The sequence below is a fragment of the Lytechinus variegatus genome, chromosome 3 (assembly GCF_018143015.1).
Source record: "Lytechinus variegatus isolate NC3 chromosome 3, Lvar_3.0, whole genome shotgun sequence".
Taxonomy (NCBI): Eukaryota; Metazoa; Echinodermata; class Echinoidea; order Temnopleuroida; family Toxopneustidae; genus Lytechinus; species Lytechinus variegatus.
The window spans coordinates 75,152,504-75,175,282 of record NC_054742.1 but is presented as its reverse complement, the minus strand read 5'-3'; the positions used below and the strand labels follow the sequence as shown (position 1 = coordinate 75,175,282).

Below are 22,779 nucleotides of genomic sequence, written 5' to 3'. Positions count from 1 at the left end.
TTAACAGAATTATTCATACATACTCCTACTAAAATTTCAATGTTTCATGTTTTTCTAGAAAACGCCAGGTGGACACAGAATATTTTGGCCGTAGTATGATACCTTTACTTGAAAGGTAAAAATTGTAAATGGGTTTTGTATATAACCTAATATGCATAACAAAAAAGCAAATTACTTTATTTGTATTTTGACAAGCTCAAAATTATTCATACCCTTTGTTAAAGCATAGCATTTGGCCATATTCATCTGATATGCACATGCTCCAGACCTTCTGCATGTTTCTGCATTTTTTTTTCACATGCAAAGATGTATTGGCCTGTCTGAGTAATTTCCAAGGTAGTACGTGAGTTCCGGAATGCCACTGTTCTAGAGTATAAAATCTAGTGCAAAATGGAATCTTCCTCAGCTGTTATGATCATGGCTAAAACTAAGGAACTCCGGAACGATTTCCGCATGAGCATTGTGTATGCCCACAAAGATGGGAAAGGCTATAAAGCCATTTCTAATCTACAAGAAATTTAGTGCAGTGGAAAGCGTTGGCAAGCGTGGACGGCAGTGGAAGATACATCCTTGTCTGCCCAGGAAAGTATGCCGTGAGGCCCTTTGCAATCCCAGAACAGTGAAGGTGCCTTGATCACTAATAAGACATTGCCTATTTTAATGTATACATTGTATATTCATATTAAAGTATCTGTAAAATACATATACATACGACATTCATTTGATTTGCATTCTGTGATTTGGTTAAGTTATGAAATTAAGAATGAATATCAATTATGGTCAAATAACTTCAATGAATGAATCAAATGTCTTTACAATTGAAATTTTGAAAAATTGCAATCTCATTTATATTGTATTATATATCTACTTAATGTATTAATTATCTGTATATATTGTACATAAACATTCAATTAATTTGCATTTAGTAATTTGGCTCTAAGATAAGTTTTAAAATTAAAAATGAATTTCCAAAGTAACTTCAATCTATCGAATGCCTTCACAATTAAGATTATATTTATTGCAATCTCATTCTTGTACTTTATCTACTTAATAATGATATCAATCATAAATAGCTCAATTCACAAACTGATCAATGCATTATAATCGCAGTTATTCACAAATGTGCAATAGTTTCTCAATGTCTCGTTAAAATCATTCCTAGTTAATATTATTTCATTATTGTCGCTAATTCAAATTTTGTTATATACATTCAATTAACTACTTTTCAAAATCAGTGTCTATTTTATATCTAATATTTATCAATTAACCCTCCACTTTAATTCAGTTTCAATAATTCAATTGCTGCTAATTTACAGTTATACAATTGCAATTATTGATGCATCAACGATTATAGTTACCTTTGCAATTATTAATGAATTTGCATTTTAATCATACTTATTAGGTATTAAACACTATTAAAAAATACTTGCGGTTATCAATTATTATTCAATTCAATGATATGTATTCCATTTTTAATGTATTGATTTATTTTGATTTATATGTAAATGCATCACAATTCGGCTTGGCCGCCAAGATGTATGAGTTTTTATCAAATAAACCACCTACCCACCTACCTACCTATCTGAGGACAACTTGGGTGAGATGGGCACCATGGTTTCACTGCAGACCATGTGCCAAACACTGGGAAGGAATACACGGCTGTCACCCAAGGAAGACCCCTCTCTTGGATCAGAAATATTTTAAAGCTCGACTTTCATATGCCAGACAGCACTGAGACAAGGATCAATATTTCTGGTCATCAGTTCTATCGTCAGATGAGACAAAGATGGAACTTTTGGGCAACAAAGATGTTTCCTTTGTTTGGCGCAAGAAAGGTGAGGCATTCAACCCAAATAACACTGTGTCAACCTTGAAGTTTGGTGGTGGGAGCATCATGCTTTGGGGCTGTTTCTCTGCAGGTGGGGCTTGGCAATCTTGTAAAAGTAGAAAGCATCATGAAGGAGCAGTACTTACAAATTCTGGAAGACAACATCAGGCATTTTGCAGAAAATCTTCATCTTGACCCCAACTGGACATTCCAACAGAACAACGATCCTAAACATACTGCAAAGGCAGTCAAAAATGGTTCAAGGATAACCTTATGGAGGTGCTAGATGGCCAAGCCAGATTCCAGACCCGATTCCTATTGGAAATCCGTGGAAAACCCTCAAGACTAGGGTGCTGTCAGCGCATTTTTTTCAAACACAGTAGTCTATGGGGGAATTTAGCATGGTGGTTCTGGACCATTCTGGCCACTTGTCTATTTGAAGCATCTAATGATGTTTTTGAAGGACATTTATTTGAAGGACATTTATTTCGGGGCTTAATTTCTGCAACTTACCAAATACACTGATACCATTTAGGACCATGCAGTTCAGATTTGTTTATGTGAAACAGTATTAAACAATGCCTTTACAGTTTTATTGACAAAGGGTATGAATAATTTTTAGCAAGTCAAATCCAATCCAATATGCAAATGAGGTTATACAAAACCCATTCAGAATTTTTACCTTTCAAGGTATCCAACTACTGCCAAAATATGAAAATACCGTTATTTTCTTATTTACGAGATAATTGGGTTTTGATTTGCTAGTCCATTACAATTAACTTGCACAACGAATAAATGTACACAATTTTTCTTGCGCACGTGCGGCATTTCCCTATGCACGCACTATCCCAAATTGGCGTCCATTTCCTCTTATTAACCTGAATGCAAGACATGTTGCCACGCAAGGCCAGGGGTAGGTGGTAGGGTTCAAATGAATATATCCAGTTATCTCGTAAATAAGAAAATAATGGTATTTTCATAATTTACTGTCAATAACTTGGATATATTCATTAGATTTGGTAGACCAACACAGAATCAACGTGAAGGGAGGCATGTCTAGACTAAAGAAAAGTGCGCAAAAAATAGGGAGATGAAGACACGAAGGCCGCTACCGTAAAGGCAGAGGAGGTAAATAAGGCCTCACCTGAAGGAAAGTCCCTTAAGTAACAAGTGGAATGCCTCTGGCCGTCTCACCTGCATCACACAGTTCAATATAGCAGCAGACTTTGAAAACTACTCTAACTCGCACAAGACGTTCAGTGAGTCATGGTTACTCTTATGGCCACTTTTTATGAACTAGACCAATAAACTTACAGAGATATGATGGTTATTCAACAAAAAAACCCAACATGGCGAAAATTCATTGACCTTACATGACCTTTGACCTTGATCATGTGACCTGAAACTCGCACAAGATGTTCAGTGATACTTGATTACTCTTATGTCCAAGTTTCATGAATCAGATCCATAAACTTTCAAAGTTATGATGGTAATTCAACAGATACACCCAAAAAGTTCATTGACCTTTGACCTTGGTCATGTGACCTGAGATGCGCACAGGATGTTCAGTGATACGTGATTAACCTTATGTCCAAGTTTCATGAACTAGGCCCATATATTTTCTAAGTTATGATGACGTTTCAAAAACTTAACCTCAGGTTAAGATTTTGATGTTGATTCCTCCAACATGGTCTAAGTTCATTGACCCTAAATGACCTTTGACCTTGGTCATGTGACATGAAACTCTAAAAGGATGTTCAGTAATACTTGATTAACCTTATGGCCAAGTTTCATGAACTAGGTCCATATACTTTTTAAGTTATGATGTCATTTCAAAAACTTAACCTCAGGTTAAGATTTGATGTTGACGACGCCGCTGCCGCCGCCATCGGAAAAGCGGCGCCTAAAGTCTCACTCTGCCATGCAGGTGAGACAAAAAGGAAGTGAAGGACATAGGAGAGCGCCAAAAGGCGGTCCTCAAGATGTCGTCTATGATGATTCCATTGAAAAGAGCCCAAGAAGCAGCAATACTTTTAGTATCGTGGGCTCTCGGCCTAGTGTCAGTAAGGAGAACATCATCACCAGCTGGCAGAGAGGGTACGGAGGGGTGGGTGGGCAAGAAAGGTGACAAAACAAGGTCCCTTTCAGAAATTAATAACTTAGGTAATTAACAAACAGGACCAACTTCTTAAACATGAGTCTGAAAACAAAATTAAGAAGCTCAAGTGACAGGGATGCCAGTGGCAAATTGCTCTTTGGCCTGAAAATTTGTTTGTGAACTAAATTGATGTGCCCAAAGCGCACATGACGAGCGCAAAGTCCTTTCGGCCGGGGTCCAGCTCTGGGGTTCTTAGATGCTCTTTGGTGCATTCTGAGCATATCTGAGGGATACTTTTCCCTTATATCTAATCCAATTTAGGGGTCATTTTATCTACATACAAACATAAAAAATACATAAAAATTAAAACACACACAGATAGATATGTATCGTAAACACTTACAATCGGAAGATTGGTGTAAACTCAGGACTATAATGGCAATCAATGTTCCGTCACACTTTGATCCGAGTCCAAATAACAAAATAAATGAATTTGTAATGCCGTATTGACAGTACATACATGTAACTCTGTCGTTTGCATGTTCCATGACACTTTCCAGACAATAATGTGGTATCATATTCTACAAAGAAATGGATTTGTACCAAAAATAAAGAAGTCCCAGTGCCGTAAAACTCTGTATTTTTGCTTCGTTCTCACTCAGTTGACTGGATGGACTCACCACACTCTCGATCTCTCACTCAGCGCTTCAACGTAGAAACACTGCCACATGCTGTTTGCATCGGTATACATGTACCTAACTCAGGGAGCAAAAAAAATTACTTTCCATAAACTGGGAAGCCGAAAGGCAAAGGATTAAAATGAGAAGTAAATGCAAAGATAAATATGCCAAAAAAGGACACTTTATAAATGCAAAATGGGAGTGTACTTAGCTAACGTCTGATCACGGAGGCAGGCGAAAGTAAAAGAGGAAATGGACGCCAATTTGCGTGATGATCTTGGGATAGTGCGTGCGTAGGGAGATGCTGCGCAGCGCAGAAAAAATTGTGTACTTTTATTCGGCGTGCAAGTTAATTGTAATGAACTAGCAAATCAAATGAATATATCCCAGTTATTGACAGTAAATTATTCGGTGTCCACCTGTCGTTTTCCAGAAAAACATGAAACATTGAAATTTCAGTAGGGGTATGAATAATTCTGTTGTTAACTGTATATTACATGTGGAAGGGACAAAGGAAGCACAACTGCTTATATAAATTGACCCCATTGTAATAACAACAAATCATTTAAATACATGTAAAATGAACAATAACAATATAATCATAAAATTATTACAAATAAGTCCATGAAAGAGAGGGGGACGGGGTGAAAGCAAATCATTAGAATAAAAGGACAGCCGCATTTAAAAGCATTTTGTTTTGGAGACATGCACGTTTAAACAGATTTAGAGATTGAGATGATATAACAGAATTAGGTAATGAGTTCCAAGAGTGGTCCAAAAAAAAAATCATCTAGTTAAAACTGTACATGGTAAAAAAGGGTGATAACTGTTACAATTTCTAGTTTTATATGAGTGGTACAAATGATTCATTTAAAAATAATCTTGAAGAGACTTGGTAATATATGGTTGTGGTCAATGTGATCAACAATTTAGTCTGGATTGGGAAGGGAAAATAGGTGATCGGGCTTGATCAAGCTGATCTGATCAGTGGTATGAACCTAGCATTAAGCTGATCAAGTGCATCACTCCAGCACATAAAGTATAAAATTACATGTAACACATATCATCATGCCCTGTACAGATATGATAAGACAAAGTTCAGCACTAAATTTCACTGTTCAAATATGATGAGACAAACTGCCCAGCTTATGCTTGATAAGTGCAACACACCTGGCAGTCTCACCTGCATTTCATTTAATTAAATTTAGCACAGAAATGACTATAATGGAAAATACAGACCTGCCTTGATAGGTTTTGCGAAAAATGTGAAATAATTGGAAATACTACAAAATATACTGCACATTCTAACATTCCCCTGTAAATCTTGTTAAAACAAAAGATTTTCCCAGGATTTCTCACCTTGGCAGAAAATACCTAAATTTCCTGGGAAATTGCCAACTTTGATTTAGCAGCAGTGTGGGCTATGTGACACTGAAAATAGGACACCATTTCTCTTTTATTTACCCTTTGAACATACAAATTGACAACTGCCACAAGGGTCTGGGTAGGCAGATGCCCTATTAGCTGGCTTTAAAATCCATCCTATTGGCATTGGGAATGTATAGCAAGCAGTTTTGTCACACCCTGTACATGTATGCATTTTTCTACACTACTGTCACTATATAAAAAGTGGACATATGAACACTTAAGTACAATAAGCTTGCTTACCTCTCCGACATCATATATCCATATTTTTCCTTCAGCATCTCCAACAGCAATCTGGTTTCCTTGATGTCCCCATTTGACTCTATTAGCAGCTGGTTGGCCGTCCAATGTGACACTGGCAGTAGGGACCTTTAACAGAGACCAAAATAAAAAAGCATAAATACTTGGGCCAAGTCAAAATGTTAAATTGCCGGTAAAACTACTGCTAAAAGCATCGGCCTATCCTTTGTGCTATATTGTCAACTGCACATTTGAGTTACAATTACATCAAAGAAGCAAATTAACAAACAACCAACTAATGGAGTGATGAGTAGGTTTGCAATCAACTTTGTATTTGATTTGATTCCATGAAGATGGGATGAAATATCAAGTTAAACACTTCCAGAGATTTCACATCTAATTACTTAATTGCAAGTAAAAAATCAAATCACCGTACATACATCGGATTTAACTTTTTACACGGAGTTTTAGTACCACCCACCTCCCAAACCTCCCTCAAATCGAACCCTAAACACATCCCTTTCCACGCAAAATATACACCCTTTTTTCATTATCATTTCATGTATCCCAGTCATTGATAGTAAATCATAAATATTTGAACTCGCTACAGTGACTGTAATCATACATCGCTTTCCAACATCACTTTCATCATCACCAGCAATGTGGAATTTAATCTAAGGAATCTATGCCAGCCAATTTGGATCATTATTTGGACTTAATACAGGATTATACTTAGGAATAACATCAGAACTGGCTCTTCAAGATATGTAAGATGATTCATTTTCATTTTGATATAAACCTTGTAATAAAACAAGAAGAAAACAATCTAATTTAATACATTTGTTATTTGTTGCAGGTCCTCATATATTGTAACACAGACTTGTAGTTTACGTCCAGCTATATGCAAATTTTTGTAGAGATTGTACAGCAGCCAGACCTAAGGGGAGGGGTCAAATTGACCCCCACCTTATATATCCTGGTCTGAAATATCCCAGTTAAACTAGGTTTAATAGATTTACCTACCTCTGTATCATTGTTAAGATTCCATAGATCTACTCTTCCCATTCCATCCACAGCAGCAAAGAGGGCTGGGTGGGATGGAGACCACTCTACATCATACACATAGTCACTATTATCCTCAAAGGAGTACACTGGACTGGACTTCTGTAGTGCATTCAATCAAAATAGTAACAAATGTATGAAACAAAGAAGATGACTGTAGCTCCCTTCCTACAATTTATGAAATAAACAGAATGTATTTGGACCTGAGAACAATCTCCCAAGATCAAACCATTTTACACTTGAATAAATTACAAATGATACTATGTAATATTTTCACTAGAATTACTCACCCTAGTATATAAGATATTGAATAAGGCCGAGTCCAAGGTAATGTCCCCTCAAATAAAAAAAAATTCATCTTGACTTCATGTAAAACAATCGCAATGGTATTGCAGCCAAAGAGTTAAAGAATCAATTTCCAGTAAAGCAATATGTAAATTATACAAATTTATACCAAATGGGTGCTTTCATTTGCATAATTTCAAACAACACTTTAGTATGGGACAGTTCATAAATATTAATCTTAAATGAGCTCAATTTATTATTAGGTGGTCTGTCATGAATATGACAGATCACCTATTATATTCGTCAGATTTTACTTTATTTATTTTTATTGCCAAATTTTGTTCCCACATTATCTCAAAATCGGGCTTGTCAAATTTCTTGATTTTCATGTCATGTATGGATATTATTCTGGAATCGCGAAACAAAACTTTTCAAGGTCATCAAATCATGATGACGTCATCTAGGCGCCATTTTGTAAAATTAAATGATTGATCATATCATCGCAACTAATCATCAAAAATCATTCATATTAGTATCATATCAAGTTCAGATGACAGGTCATCAGGACATGTCAACAGAGGTCATGCAAAGGTCACGACGCGCACATACGCGCACATCAAAATTTTAAAATTCCCCAAATCAATCGTGGTCAAATTTGGGTACGTTTCAGGCCATTTTGAGCATGTCAAGAATTTGCCCGCACACAGGTATGCGTGCGCGTTCTTGCTCCTACCATCGGTATGCCTCTTCGAGTCGTCATTTATTTTATGTCTGTCCATTGTCCATTATCTTCTGATTAATCTAATACCTCATTCAGCCTCTTACGACCAATAATACCGGAATGCGCGTCCATTCAAATTTGCATTGCACGCACGTGCAAACTCGCAAAATAAGTCATAAGTGGGCAAAAATATGCCTATATAAAATTCACTCTAGCTCTTCAGGGAGTCCGTTGACCCCCAATTTTTCCTCACTCTTGGATATAGTCAATATCTCATCTGGAGATTGCGTAAATACCACAAAATTACTTTAAGAAATAACAAGTGGAATGCCTCTGGCCGTCTCACCTGCATCACGCGGTCCAATATAGCAGCAGTGCTGACTTTGAATACTACTCTAACTCGCACAAGATGTTCAGTGATACATGGTTACTCTTATGTCCACTTTTTATGAACTAGACCAATAAACTTACAGAGATATGGTTATTCAACAAAAAAACCCAACATGGCCAAAGTTCACTGACCTTACATGACCTTTGACCTTGATCATGTGACCTGAAACTCGCACAGGATGTTCAGTGATACTTGATTACTCTTATGTACAAGTTTCATGAATCAGATCCATAAACTTTCAAAGTTATGATGGTAATTCAAAAGATACATCCAATTCAGAGAAAGTTCATTGACCTTTGACCTTGGTCATGTGACCTGAAATGCGCACAGGATGTTCAGTGATACTTGATTACTCTAATGTCCAAGTTTAATGAACTAGACCAATAAACTTTCAAAGTTATGATAGTAATTCAACAGACACCCCCGATTCGGCCAAAGTTCATTGACCCTAAATGACCTTTGACCTTAATCATTAGACCTGAAACTTGCACAAAATGTTCAGTGATGCTTGATTACTATTATGTCCAAGTTTCATGAATCAGATCCATAAACTTTCAAAGTTATGATGGGAATTCAACAGATATCCCCAATTCGGCCAAAGTTCATTGACCCTAAATGACCTTTGACCTTGGTCATGTGACGTGAAACTCATGCAGGATGTTCAGTGATACTTGATTAATCTTATGTCCAAGTTTCATGAACTAGGTCCATATATTTTCTAAGTTATGATGACATTTCAAAAACTTAACCTCAGGTTAAGATTTCGATGTTGATTCCTCCAACATGGTCTAAGTTCATTGACCCTAAATGACCTTTGACCTTGGTCATGTGACATGAAACTCTAATAGGATGTTCAGTAATACTTGATTAACCTTATGGCCAAGTTTTATTAGCTAGGTCCATATACTTTCTAAGTTATGACGTCATTTCAAAAACCTAACCTCAGGTTAAGATTTGATGTTGACGCCGCCGCCGCCGTCGGAAAAGCGGCGCCTATAGTCTCACTCTGCTTCGCAGGTGAGACAAAAATTACACATTTTCGCAACATACGTCAACGTATTTATGCTTATTTAATGTATCTTCATTATTAGTGGTCACTTTTCTCTCAAATTTTAATATGATGTAGTCGAAAAAATTCTCTACAAATAACATGTCAATAATTTTCACTTTTGACCACAGCATCAATGTTTTGTGACCTGTTAAAATTTTTGCAAATTTTTTCTGGGCCAAATTTTAAAAAAAAATTTTGAGGAAATGTTTTATTAATCAATTTTACGGTCTTCCTGTAAATTTCAAGCCCACTGGTTTTGCGGTTTTTCATGTAGGACATTTTCGAAGTTTTTCCGGAATTTTTTAAGAGGTAATTCTTACATTGTAAAACATTTATGTATTTTCTTAGTAAACACTACAATATTGAAACACTATTTGTGGAAAAATTTCATTCCAGACATTTTTTGGAAATTCCCAGATTTTTTTTTAGGTCATTTTTATTGAATATAACATATAACAAATTTTCAGGTACCTTATAAGAAATCTAAAGAATTGTGCAATTTAGTTAATTACACATATTACCTAAATTTTTGGGGAAAATTGCTGGTATTTTAACCTTTTACCTGACTTTTTTTCATCAAAAATCATCACGAAAGAATTTTCAAGTAAATTTCAGTGATACTCAATTAATCAATGGATATTGAAAATTCTTGACGGAAAAAATGTGAAATGTTTAGAAATTTGCAGATATTGTGCGAACTTTTACAACAAAATTCTACTTAATTCTTTTATAAAAAACACCACTGATCAGTTTTTAAGTGAATGCTTTGAAATTGAAGCATTGTGATTCAGAAATTTCTCATTAAAATTATTGAAATTTTGAACAAAAGCATTAAAGATATTTTAGTTTTAAAAAAAGTATCAGCTATGAATTTTCAAGTATTCTGTGAAATTTATACCCACTGAAATTGTGAAAATTCTTACTTGAAATCTTGAATTAAAATTGCTTACAGTACACAGGATTTTTAAAAAGATCTTGCATAAAAACTTAAAACTGTCGATTAAAAATTAGCTGCTGTGAAAATTAAGGCGCCTTTCATTGCGCAGTTTTAGAATGTCAATTTTGGTAAAATCGTCTGAAATTTTTGAGGAGTTTTTAAGGCGTTTTACGTGCTCCAAACTTCATTTCATATTTACCGTATTGTATTATCACAACCATCATTATAATCATCACGATTTTCATCACCACATTAATAATCACATTTAGCAATGGTCCAAATTTATTCCTATGATGTCTATCATCAAGATTATTAATCATATCTAAGTAATTCATTTCATACAACATTAGCTGACACTGAATGAAAATTCATGACAGACCACCTAATTCGTCCTCATGACGAATTAAAATCTAGATTTATCTAGTTCCTTTATGGACATGGACCCTCTAAGGGCAGCAACAATTTGCAGTATTGCTTATAGGAAGGTCCAGTCAACTAAGATTTTTGTGACCACTCAAAGCTCTTATGGTAGATTGTAGCAGGATTTTTTTTGGGGGGGAGCCTAACTTCATTGATCTTTGACCTTGGTCATGTGACCTGAAATTTGCACAGGATATTCAGTGATACTTGATTACTCATATGTACACGTTTTATGAACTAGACCAGGGATTCTCAAATGGTGGCGCATGCGCCACCTTGCGGAGTGGAACGTGGGTGCCAATATATAAAAGAAAAACATGACAAAATAAAAGTTTCATCTACTATTAAGGGATGGTCTGGGCTGAAAATATTTATGTTTAAACAAATAGAGTGAAATTCACAGAGCAAAATGCTGAAAATTTCATCAAAATCGGATAACAAATAACATAGCTAATGAATTATAAAAGTTTATAAATATTTTATGAAAACAGTTATATGCATTGTCATGAATATTCATTAGGTGGGCTGATGATGTCACATCCCCATTTTTGTTTTCTTATGTTACTACATGAAATCATAAATGCTTCATTTTTTCATCCAAGAGTAAATGATGTGTCTCTGTTATGATGAAATAAGTTGCGGCAATAAATAACTAATGCACTTAATCAGTTGTCAATCCAACTGTTTTAGTTCTTGGTATAAAATTTTTATATAAACCTAATTTGATATAATAAAATACAAAACAAGAGGGGATATGACATCATCAGCCCACCTAATTAATATTCATGACGACATGAATAGAACTGTTTCACCGGAATAATTCAAATCACTAAAATCCAGTAACTTTATTTGTTATCCGATTTTGATCAAATTTTCAGCATTTTGCTCTGTGAATTTTACTCTATTCATTAAGATACAAATATCTCCAGCCTGGACCATCCCTTTGACCTGAAATTGAGGTTTGATCATTTTATTACAAAGGGAAAATAAAAACTCAGCTTTATTTGAAATTTAAATTCTTCCTGATTTCCTCTGATTTTGTGTAATTGAGCATTCGATAGCCCCTATTATGACGGATCGATGGTGTTCTTCTTCATTCTATTCTTGATGTGTTCATTTACAACTGGTACAAAAACTATGTACATGTATGAACAGTGCTTTTGATAATAATATCATGATTATCTACTCAGGGTAGCCATTTCGATTTGCTTTTTAAACATAAACCTCATCAAGAACAACTACAGAAACACAGTAACAAAAATCTATTTAAGCAAGTCACTTATCATTAAAAAAAAAAAATTTGTGTAGTATGTTGGCATTTTTATGTCTTCTGTTGATTAAGAACCCTCTCATTAATTTAAAAGGCTTCCTACTCAAGCGCTTCAGGGGGTCCTGCATATCCCTACCACAATATTTTGCTCATTCGCGTGTTGGATGGTGGAGCAGTCCAGGTTCTCAACAAGAAATTTTGACGTTCAACAAAAGTAATTGAGAATGGCTGAACTAGACCAATAAACTTTCAAATTTTTGATGGTAATTCAACAAATACCCCCAACTTGGCCAAAGTTCATTGACCTTTAATGACCTTTGACCTTAATCATGTGACCTGAAACTTGTACAGGATGTTCAATGATACTTGATACTTATGTCCAAGTTTCATGAATCAGAATCAGATCCATAAACTTACAAAGTTATGATGGTAATTCAACAAATACCCCAAACGTGGTCAAAGTTCATTGACCCTAAATGACCTTTGGCCTTGGTCATGTGAGCTGAAACTCAGGCAGGATATTCAGTAATATGTGATTGACCTTGAGGTCAAGTTTCATGAACTAGGTCCAAGTACTTTCTAAGTCATGCTGTCATTTCAAAAACTTAACCTTCAGTTAAGATTAAGACGCCGCCATCGGAAAAGCAGCGCCTATAGTCTCACTCTGCTATGGAGGTTTGGCAAAAACTGTGACTTTGTTCAGAGTTCACGATCTTATTTTCTTGCAAACTTAGGATGGTCACCTCAAAATGCAATAAAAAAAGGAAATCTGTCACTATCAAAATTAGGGAGGGACCTTGTGCATTCCAGCTGGCTTGGGGTCGCTGAGCTCAAACCGCAGGGTGGCCCAACCAGTTATTGCTCAGAAATTATTTTGCGGACAACTTCCAGATTTTATGCCACCCCTGAAAGCATGATTTTGGATGATTTCGGAAGCGAGCATTTCAGGGGTGAAATCGCCAGCCATCCCAGTGTATCTTATTTCCCTGGATTGTAGAGTTGATTTTTTTTCCAATTATTCAATTTTACTATTTCTAATGGATAATGAGAACTCCAGGAAAGAATGTTTAATATTATTTTCAGAATGTTAATGTAATTTTTTTTAAAGTAAGACAAAAATTAATCACGATTCTTGTAGTTGGCACATCAATAACGAGGCATAAGCAATGTTGTGTCTCGCCCACTTGTGAAAATGAGCAGAAACATCGCGATTCGCAAGGGTACGCAACAGAATTGTATCAAAAGTTCATTGTGAAATAACTGGGATAGAATAATATTTTTAAGAGTCTTGCATGTAAACTTTAATGTTGACCTCAAAATAAACCTTTGACCTTACCATGTGACCTGCAAACACAATAACATGCAGGTCTCCTAAGTACGATTTGAAATTGACTTACGGATGCGGAGTTATGTGTCATAAGAAAGTCTTGCATTTAAATTGAGCGCTGACCTGAAAATGACCTTCGGGTCATGTGTCATAATGTTTGTGACTCACGGTCGGACGACGTATGACATTTTAATACCTAAGTCTCGCCTTCAACTCTGGTGGGCGAGACAAAAATACATAGTCTGTTACATTTTGCTGCCTGTCAGTGAGAGGTGGTCCTTAAGAGTGGTCTCAAAATGAGTTTGGCTAAATCGGGATGAAATTGGTTTATTTAATGACAGAATTCAATCCTGTTTACTACAGATTTAAAGAAATTAATTCAATACTTTAGTGACATTTTAATTTTAAAATGTGGTACATTATTATTCCATTGTTTGTATATTCTTGTGTTTCTTTAATTTGGATCTAGTGTTGTTCATTATCAGTTGGTTTACCTCTATTTTGCTATTAATTCCTGAGTGTATTGTGTTTGTTCATGGTTTCGTTGACATGCCAACCTGATTGTGGGCGTACATCAATTATATGCACATATCGAATGGACCTTCCCAATAGCAATACTGCTAAGTGTAGCTGTGTCACTGGGTCTGGCTTAATATGTCCCATACATAAGAATTAATTACATGTTTTTTGTTTTTTCTTTAAATGTCAAACATTGACCTCTCATATTTTATAAGTTCTAATTTATTTACTTTGACTTCTGAAAAACAAAACCAGGCAATAAAATTAAATTAGTATTCTATTTCATAACTAATTAAAAGTGCTTACATATGGGACATTACCTACAAAGTAAATGAGAAATGCAAAATAAGTTAAGTTTATTTCATCTTCATGGAGGCCGAAATGTCCTTTTTCTCTCAATACTCTTTTCAATGTTCTTAACATATTCACTCTTATTACAAGGCAAAAGCGATTTTGTGTCTCGCCCACTTATGAAAATAACCAGAAATATCGTGATTTGCGAGGCACGCAAGAGAATTGCATCGAAACTTCATTGTGAAATGACTGGGATGGAATAACACTTGACATAAGAGCTTTGCACGTTAACTTTAATGTTGACCTGAAAATGACCTTTGACCTTACCACATGACCTTCAACTGCAGCATAACATGAAGGTCCCCCAAGTCCATCTACCATCCAAGTTTGGTTGAAAAGTGACTTACGGTTGCGGAGTAAGGTGTCATAATAGAGTCTTGCATGTAAACTTTAACATTGACCTGAAAATGACCTTCGACCTTACCATGACCTTTGAACTTAACATGTGACCTCCGACTGCAGCATAACATGCAGGTCCCCCAAGTCCATCTACCATCTAAGTTTGATTGAAATGCGACTTACGGTTGCGGAGTTAGGTGTCATAAGAGAGTCTTGCATGTAAACTTTAACCTGAAAATGACCTTTGAACTTAGCATGTGATCTCTGACTGCAGCATAACATGCAGGTCCCTCAAGTCCATCTACCATCCAAGTTTGGTTGGAAAGCGACTTACGGTTGATGAGTTATGCGTCATTAGATATGTGATGGACGGACGACGGACGACATTTGGATCCCTACATGCAAGTCTCACCTTCACCTCCGGTGGGCGAGACAAAAATTAATTCCTTGTGTATTTTGTTGTCTTGGGAATTTCTCACATATTTCCTTGTAATTACATTCATGAGCATTGAGGAATATTAGTCTGTAGGCATAGACCTTTAGTTTTTACAATTTTCATCTATAGTGCATGCATAGTCTGAAGTAGTGAGACTAGATTCACTATGCACTGTGGCTTGCTCTACCACACAGACAAGAGAGTTTGGCATTTAGCCTTCACTTCAGACATAACATGATTGATTAAAGAGTCAATTATCAATCCGTGCTGGCAGACTAGGTGCCTACTACCAAATACGGAAGGTGTGCTTTGTCTCATACGGAAGGTGCATTTAAAAAAAATAAAATTTACATAAACAAAATGTGTTTTCTTCTTTTGAACTGAAACTTTACTGAAATATAGTTCATTATTACCTGAATGGGGCATTTTGGAGACATGATATAAACGCGTATTTTGTCTGTCTAACTGATTAACTCAACATAAACTACGTCACAATGGCTCGGTCAACGATCAGCTGAATGACGAGTGACCATAATATTCGTACACCCCTCCTCCCCGAAAAGAGTAATTTTCCTACTGCACCTACGTACAATAATTAGCAGTCCATAATATCCGTATTCCGAGCTCATCAATCCCCAGCGCATTTGTGGATGCTTATAAAGAGATACGCTTCATAAGGATCCGCGCACCAACAATATACGTCATAATAAAGACAACGCTGGATCCGAGCGCTTGTAAGTAAGTCATAATGGTAAAGTGCAGAATTGACACTAGAGGCTTGACCAAGTTAAGTCCAACAATATTTAGTTATATAATCTATCAATATGTTAATTTAATGTACCAGAAAGAGTTGAACAGGTAATGATAATAATACTGACTGGCGTTACTTTCGGGAGATACCAAAAATATTTCCCTCACTAGACCCATATTGCCCTAGTCTTCGACCCGGGCAATATGAGAATAGTTTGGGAAATATATTTGGTATCTCCCTCAAGGCCAGTCAATATCATATAAATATTGTACCTTTCTTCACACCCAAACACAAGTTCATCATTCAAATACTTTCAAAGAATTTTTAACTTGAACTGTGTGTTGAAAAATACTTTTTGTGGTCCCATAAGCAATATGGTACATTTTTGTTGATAAAATATTTAATCCAAGGAAGGTCCTCAAACTTATTATTATTCTTTTCATAGGTACCCATCATACTAAACTAACAAAGCAAAATCCAAATGCTTTTAATTGTTTTTCAGAAGTTGAAAATCTCTGAGGCCCGAATTCACAAAGGTGGTTTTGAAAACCCACGGTTGAATCCATGGTTTATGCAGATTTCCTGTATAAATTACGCTTCATTTAGCACGTATCAGGCGCGTGTATAAAAATGTCCAATGTTGATGAGCGCTTTTGTCACAGTGCGTCAAATTGACACTTGTTGCCGTGGATTTCCACGCTATGTCATTCATGAGTACACTGTTTTTATTCATGAGTCCATTGTTTGAAGAGTGGACTCATGAATAAAATAGCGTATCCAACCATGGTAACAGGTCTCAATTTGGCGCACTGTGACAAAAGCGCGCATCAACATTGGACATTTTTATACACGCGCCGATACGCGCTAAATTCAGCGTAATTTCTACAGGAAATCTGCATAAACCATGGACTCAACCGTGGGTTTTCAAAACCACCTTTGTGAATTCGGGCCTGAATGTCCCATACATAAGGTGCACAATATTTTGGACTTGCCAATAAATGTACCTTGAGACTCCAAAGTTTGATGGTCCAATCAAAGGATGATGAGAGGAAAAGATGAGAGAAATCCAGTTGTCCGGGTACATGATGACAGTCAATACCAGTCACTGGTCCCTGGTGAGCTTCAAAAGCTTCATTTATGCCAGCTTTGCTATAGAAAAACAAAGCAATGAGCTGATTAATTCAAAGGGATACCAGGGCTGAAATTAAGAATTCAAAGGAGTAAGGCCAATTTTCAAAGGGCACTTAAAGGAAAGGGAAGGTAGTACTCATTTTACGGTGTATTTAAGGCCATTGAAAATGGCATCAATATCTTTTACATTCACAGGGAAATCGGTTTTGGTTTATTTTATGTAGCTATTGATATTTCATGTCTGTTGTGATGACAAGGCTAGAGAGAGACTCAAGAAAATAATAATTAACCGCCTGTCGTAACCCCTTTCTAACATGTACCGTAGACGTCTGCCAGTTCATTGTTGTGGCCGGGCATAGCCGCCTAGGGCAATGTCTTTTAGAGGGCTTGTGATGGCTTGTGATGACTGATTTTGGTTATCTATTTAGGAACAAGTCATTAAATATTAGCATAAATTTCATTTGTTATCTTGCACATTTTTGTCAAGTATCAGAGACTTTACCAATGTACTTTTGTCTCGATTCAGTAATAAACATCTGGCATACACTCGATTTATAGTTTTATTACATGTAGTAGTATTCAGTTGCCAATTGTTGGTATTACTGATCGAATGCATCGATGGATCAAGTCTTACTCCCATGCCTAATGTGAAATAAAAGCATAACATACCTGCCATGTCTACTGGCTGTATACACTGAACCATCCTCACTACCAACAACAAAGTTATTGACATCATTGCTCGGGAATGTCATGCTCATAACGGCTACAGGTTTGGACTGTTTGTGCTTCAGTTCCATGCTATCCTGTAGAAACATACAAAGCAAGACAATACACATTATGTGACATCAGCTTCTACTTACTCCAGGCTGAAAATATTTATATCTAAATACATACAGTAAAATTCAGTGAGTAGAATGTTGAAAATTTCATCAAAATCTGGTAACAAAATACTCAGATATTGAATTTTCAAGTTTAGCAATATTTTGTGATAACAATTATATGCATGTCGTCATGAATATTCATTACATGGGCTGATATCACATCCCCACTTTCTATTTATACGCTGGTCCTACGGGACGTGATATGGTATCATGCTTGGTGTCCGTCTGACTGTCCTTTAACTTTTCCTTGTAAACACGATAACTTAAGTTTGACTTAACCTAGGCTCATATAATTTAGTGTGTATGATACTAGCATGGATCCTAGGAAGCCTATTGATTTTGAGGTCAAAGGTCAAGGTCACAGTGACATGTTTTCATCTTACCCTTTTGCAGTATTTGTAAATGCAATGATTTCAGTTTAACTTAACCTACATGTACGCTCATATAATTTGGTGAGTATGATACTAGCATGGATCCCAGGAAGCCTATTGATTTTGAGGTCAAAGGTCAAGGTCACACTGACATGTTTTCATCTTACCCTTCTGAAGCCGTGAACGCTATAACTCAAGTTTAACTTAACCAAGGCTTACATAATTTGGTGTGTATGATACTAGCATAGATCCCAAGAATTCTATTGATTTTGAGGTCAGAAGGTCAAAGGTGAAGTCGCCACCTTCCACTTTTCTTGCTTGACCAGTAACTCTATTTTTCCGCATTACATTAGTGACATTCTTGTTTTCTTTTTTTATTAAATGAAATCATAATGTCATTTTTTCATACATGTGAAATATATTTCTCCCTCATTTGAAATAAGTCACAGCAAATGAATATTTAATGCGGTAAATCAGTTGTCCATCCAATCTTTTTAGTTCTTTGGAGGAAAAAAATTGAAGGAACATAGTTAAAAAATCAATTGGGGATATGGGACCATCCTTGGGCCTTTGCTCTTCCTCTGCTATATCAATGACCTTCCATCCTGCATCATGTCTCAAGTACGCCTCTTTGCTGATGATTGCCTACTATACCAGCAGATTAGACAACAAGATCACCAGATACTCCAAGATGACCTCAATAAACTGGATGAGTGGTCTGAACATGGGGCATGACGTTTAACACAAGTAGATGCACCATATTGAGTGTCAACACAAATTCGACCCATTTCTGCACTCTACGAGGTCAGATCCTTAACCAGGTACCAGAGCACCCTTACCTCGGAGTTACCCTGAACGAGAAAATGAGTTGAAGCCCACATGTTGCCATCACGACTCGTAAAGTAGGTGCACTACTAGCACTCCTTAGGACAAACCTGAGCTTCTGCCCAGAAGACTGCAAGAGAACTGCCTACATTGCACTTATAAGATCACTCATGGAATACAGAGCCATTGTATGGGATCCTTGCTTGAAGAAAGACATTGATGCCCTTGAAAGAATTCAATGCAGAGGAGCCCGCTTTATCATGAAAGACTACAGATCTAGAGACCATGGTGTATGACACAGATGCTTGAAAACCTCAAACTGACAACACTAGCATAAAGAAGGAAATGTGCAAAAGACTCTCAACCTACTTCCAAGTGGTTGGGGGTTGGTACAAGCCCTCCCTTTGAATAATTTCTGAAGACCTACAAGACAAAAGAGGCAAATAAAAGCAAAGAAATTTGCTGGGTTTGAATCAACAAACCTAGTTGATAGGCAAGTTCAAAACCATGATAACTGTTTTGCAGTCAAGAATTTCAAAAATTATCAATATAAGAACTCATTTTTCGTACAAACAATGGTGGACTGGAACCATCTTCCAGCCCCCATAGTAACTTCACAGACAGTCGCAACCTTCAAGGCAGCTGCTAATCTCCATAAGCCCTCTCTCTCATCCGGTGCACTATACCAAAATGGTCCTGCACTGTACACATCCAAATGACATCATCAGTTTGCTCATTGAATATTCATGAAGACATGCATAGAACTGTTTCAAGGGAATAAAGCAAATCTAACAAGTGTCGCCGAGGCGAGCACATAATACGCCCGCCTGTAACGCGGAAAATAAGAGTTATTGGGTTAAGCAAGAAAAGTGGAAGGTGGAAACTTGATTTTTGAATTTTTGTACTTCCTGGGATATATGCTAGTATCATACACACAAAATTATATGAGCCGAGGTTAAGTTAAACTAAAATTATTGCATTTACAAGGACTTAAAAATGGTAAGATAAAACATGTCACTGTGACCTCGGCCTTTAACCTTTTGACCTCAAATCAATAGGCTTCCTGGGATCCATGCTAGTATCATACACACCAAATTATATGAGCCTAGGTATAGTTAAACTGAAGTTATCACATTTACAAGGAAAAGTTAACGGATGGACACCATGCGTGATACCTTAATACTTCCTGTCCGACGGCGGGCATATAAAAATAGCATAATTTTGTTATTCCTCGTCAAATCTTATGAAATTTTCAGTGTTTTTCTTTCTTTTCTTTTTTATCCGTTCACATCATATTATTTCAAGTCTGGAGTATCCCTTTAAAGGCACATTGTTACCCAGCTTTGTGTTAAACACTGGAAAAACCATAGAGTTAAATTCTGAAGCAAGAAATACCACTTCCACCTCAGTTCTAGTTTAAAAAATTTTTCCTTGAGTTACACACAACTGGTAATCTTTTCTTGGCTGCTAAATGAGATTCTAATTCATTTTCATTCCAATCAGCAAAAGTTGAAATCAAATACTTGTAGAAAAATGAAAGTTCCAATTTACAAGTGTCTGAATGGGAAATTGAATAATTTTTAGGGTTGATTATAGTTACAGGAAATGCACTCCCATCATATTCCTAATGGACAATTATAAAAATTGATATCTCATTTAGCCTAAGGGTGAATTACCAGTCGTGCAAAACTTGCAACGAGCTTTCAGAATGGCCATCTGGCACTGTCAGCTGGGGAAGAAAGATAAGGAAGTTATGAAATGGGATAATGAATGATCATCAGACCCCTTGAAAATTGGATAGTCAACATTCATATTTTTAAATAAAAATTCACAATAAATCACGACAGCAGTGCCCTATCTGACTGTACATTCTGAATGTCAAAAATTCTAAATGGCAAATATGAACAAGAGTTTGCTAAGGTGAACACATAATACCCCGCCTGCAATGCGGAAAATGGAGTTATTCGTCAAGCAAGAAAAGTGAAAGGTGGCAATTCACCTATGACCTTCTGACCTCAAAATCGATAGGCTTCCTGGGATCCATCCTGGTATCTTACAAACCAAATTACATGAGCCTAGGTTAAGTCAAACTGAAGTTATTATGTTTACAAGGAAAAGTTCACAGATGGACAGACAGATGGACGAACGGACGGACACTGAGTGTGATACCATTATACATCCCGTCTAGGATGGGCGAATAAAAAAGCATTTTTTCGACCTTTCTTACGCATTATTGAAAAAAATTCATGTCAAACACATATCAAGGTTATTTGATCAACTAAAATTACCTCAAGGTTTGCAGCTATATCGGATAGATAAACATAACTGAATAAAACTATTTCATAACTGTACAACATCAATAGCTGAACTTTGTTATTCTATGGGGTTATTCTTTTACATTGCAAACAAAGTCATACCTTTTTCTGATATAAATGTGACAATTCATGGAGTAAAAACATCAAACCTCACCTCATTGAAATCATCACGGATTTATACGATGAACAAATCAACTCAGCTAAAATTTGCAAACAATGAAGTACACACACTTGGGATGGTCAAACATGTGCTTGTGTGGTGTAGTGGACGTGTGTGCAGTGCTATGCTGTTTGCAATGTGCTGGATTCTGTGATATGATAATGCATGTGTGTGTGCATTCTTGAGTTTGCCCGTTCATCTCGACGCTACCTCCAGTGTCACCAATTGGGATCAAGATAATAAAATTGCCTTGTTCCAAAGGGTTTAACCCTAAATAGACTGGGCTATTTAGACACCTAAGAAGACGGGGGGGGGGGGGGTTGGCTGATTCAGCCCCCCCTTATGATCTTGGCCGTTCATCGCGCGATTGCGAGGAAAAATTGGCACACACGTTACTCATGGCATTATCTACAAAACTGTCATATTAAATTCTGCGAAAAATCTCATTGCTCATTAATTTATGCGTAAAATCATAAGTTTGCTCTAATTAATAAAGTAATGCCCCTAAAATGCTAATTTTTTTTCACATACTCTAGATAGGCATCTAATCAAATTCATTTTTAAAAGATTTCAACATCACATTTATTTTCTTATGTATTCTATTGTTTTCTGAATTTCTTACGTATTTCTTTGTTTTTCGACTTTTTGTTTTTTATTGTTTTTTCAATGGAAATTGTCCGGAATTTATTTTGACTATAAAAAAGATAAAATTAATTGATTTTAATCAGTAAAAGGAAAAATAATGATACATTTATGAATTTTGGCTAAAACACTATTTGCATTGGATTTGTACACAAATTCATGTTTTTTAGTAATTTTGGGTCTGCATGCACTTACGAAATGTTGCATAATTTCGGAAAACACGTACCCGGGGGTCACAATTTTAGTCTCAAAAGTTGCGCGAGACTTGAAAGTAAAAAGTCAGCGAGCGACGCGGTAAAAAAAAATTCGCGCGGCGGATT

The 22,779-nt window shown here is 36.2% G+C and overlaps 1 protein-coding gene across 3 annotated transcripts in view; it reads right to left on the bottom strand.

The window, feature by feature from the left end:
• The window catches only part of LOC121411934 (cytoplasmic dynein 1 intermediate chain 2-like), a 67,681-nt gene that overhangs the window by 3,271 nt on the left and 41,631 nt on the right, over window positions 1–22,779 (bottom strand). For all 3 annotated transcript variants that reach the window (XM_041604844.1, XM_041604842.1, XM_041604845.1), the window contains exons 12-15: window positions 17,935–18,068; window positions 17,139–17,283; window positions 7,295–7,435; window positions 6,275–6,400 (exon numbers count right to left, since the gene is read on the bottom strand). In XM_041604844.1, the coding sequence (XP_041460778.1) occupies window positions 6,275–6,400; window positions 7,295–7,435; window positions 17,139–17,283; window positions 17,935–18,068 (546 nt within the window). The remainder of the gene's footprint in view (window positions 1–6,274; window positions 6,401–7,294; window positions 7,436–17,138; window positions 17,284–17,934; window positions 18,069–22,779) is intronic.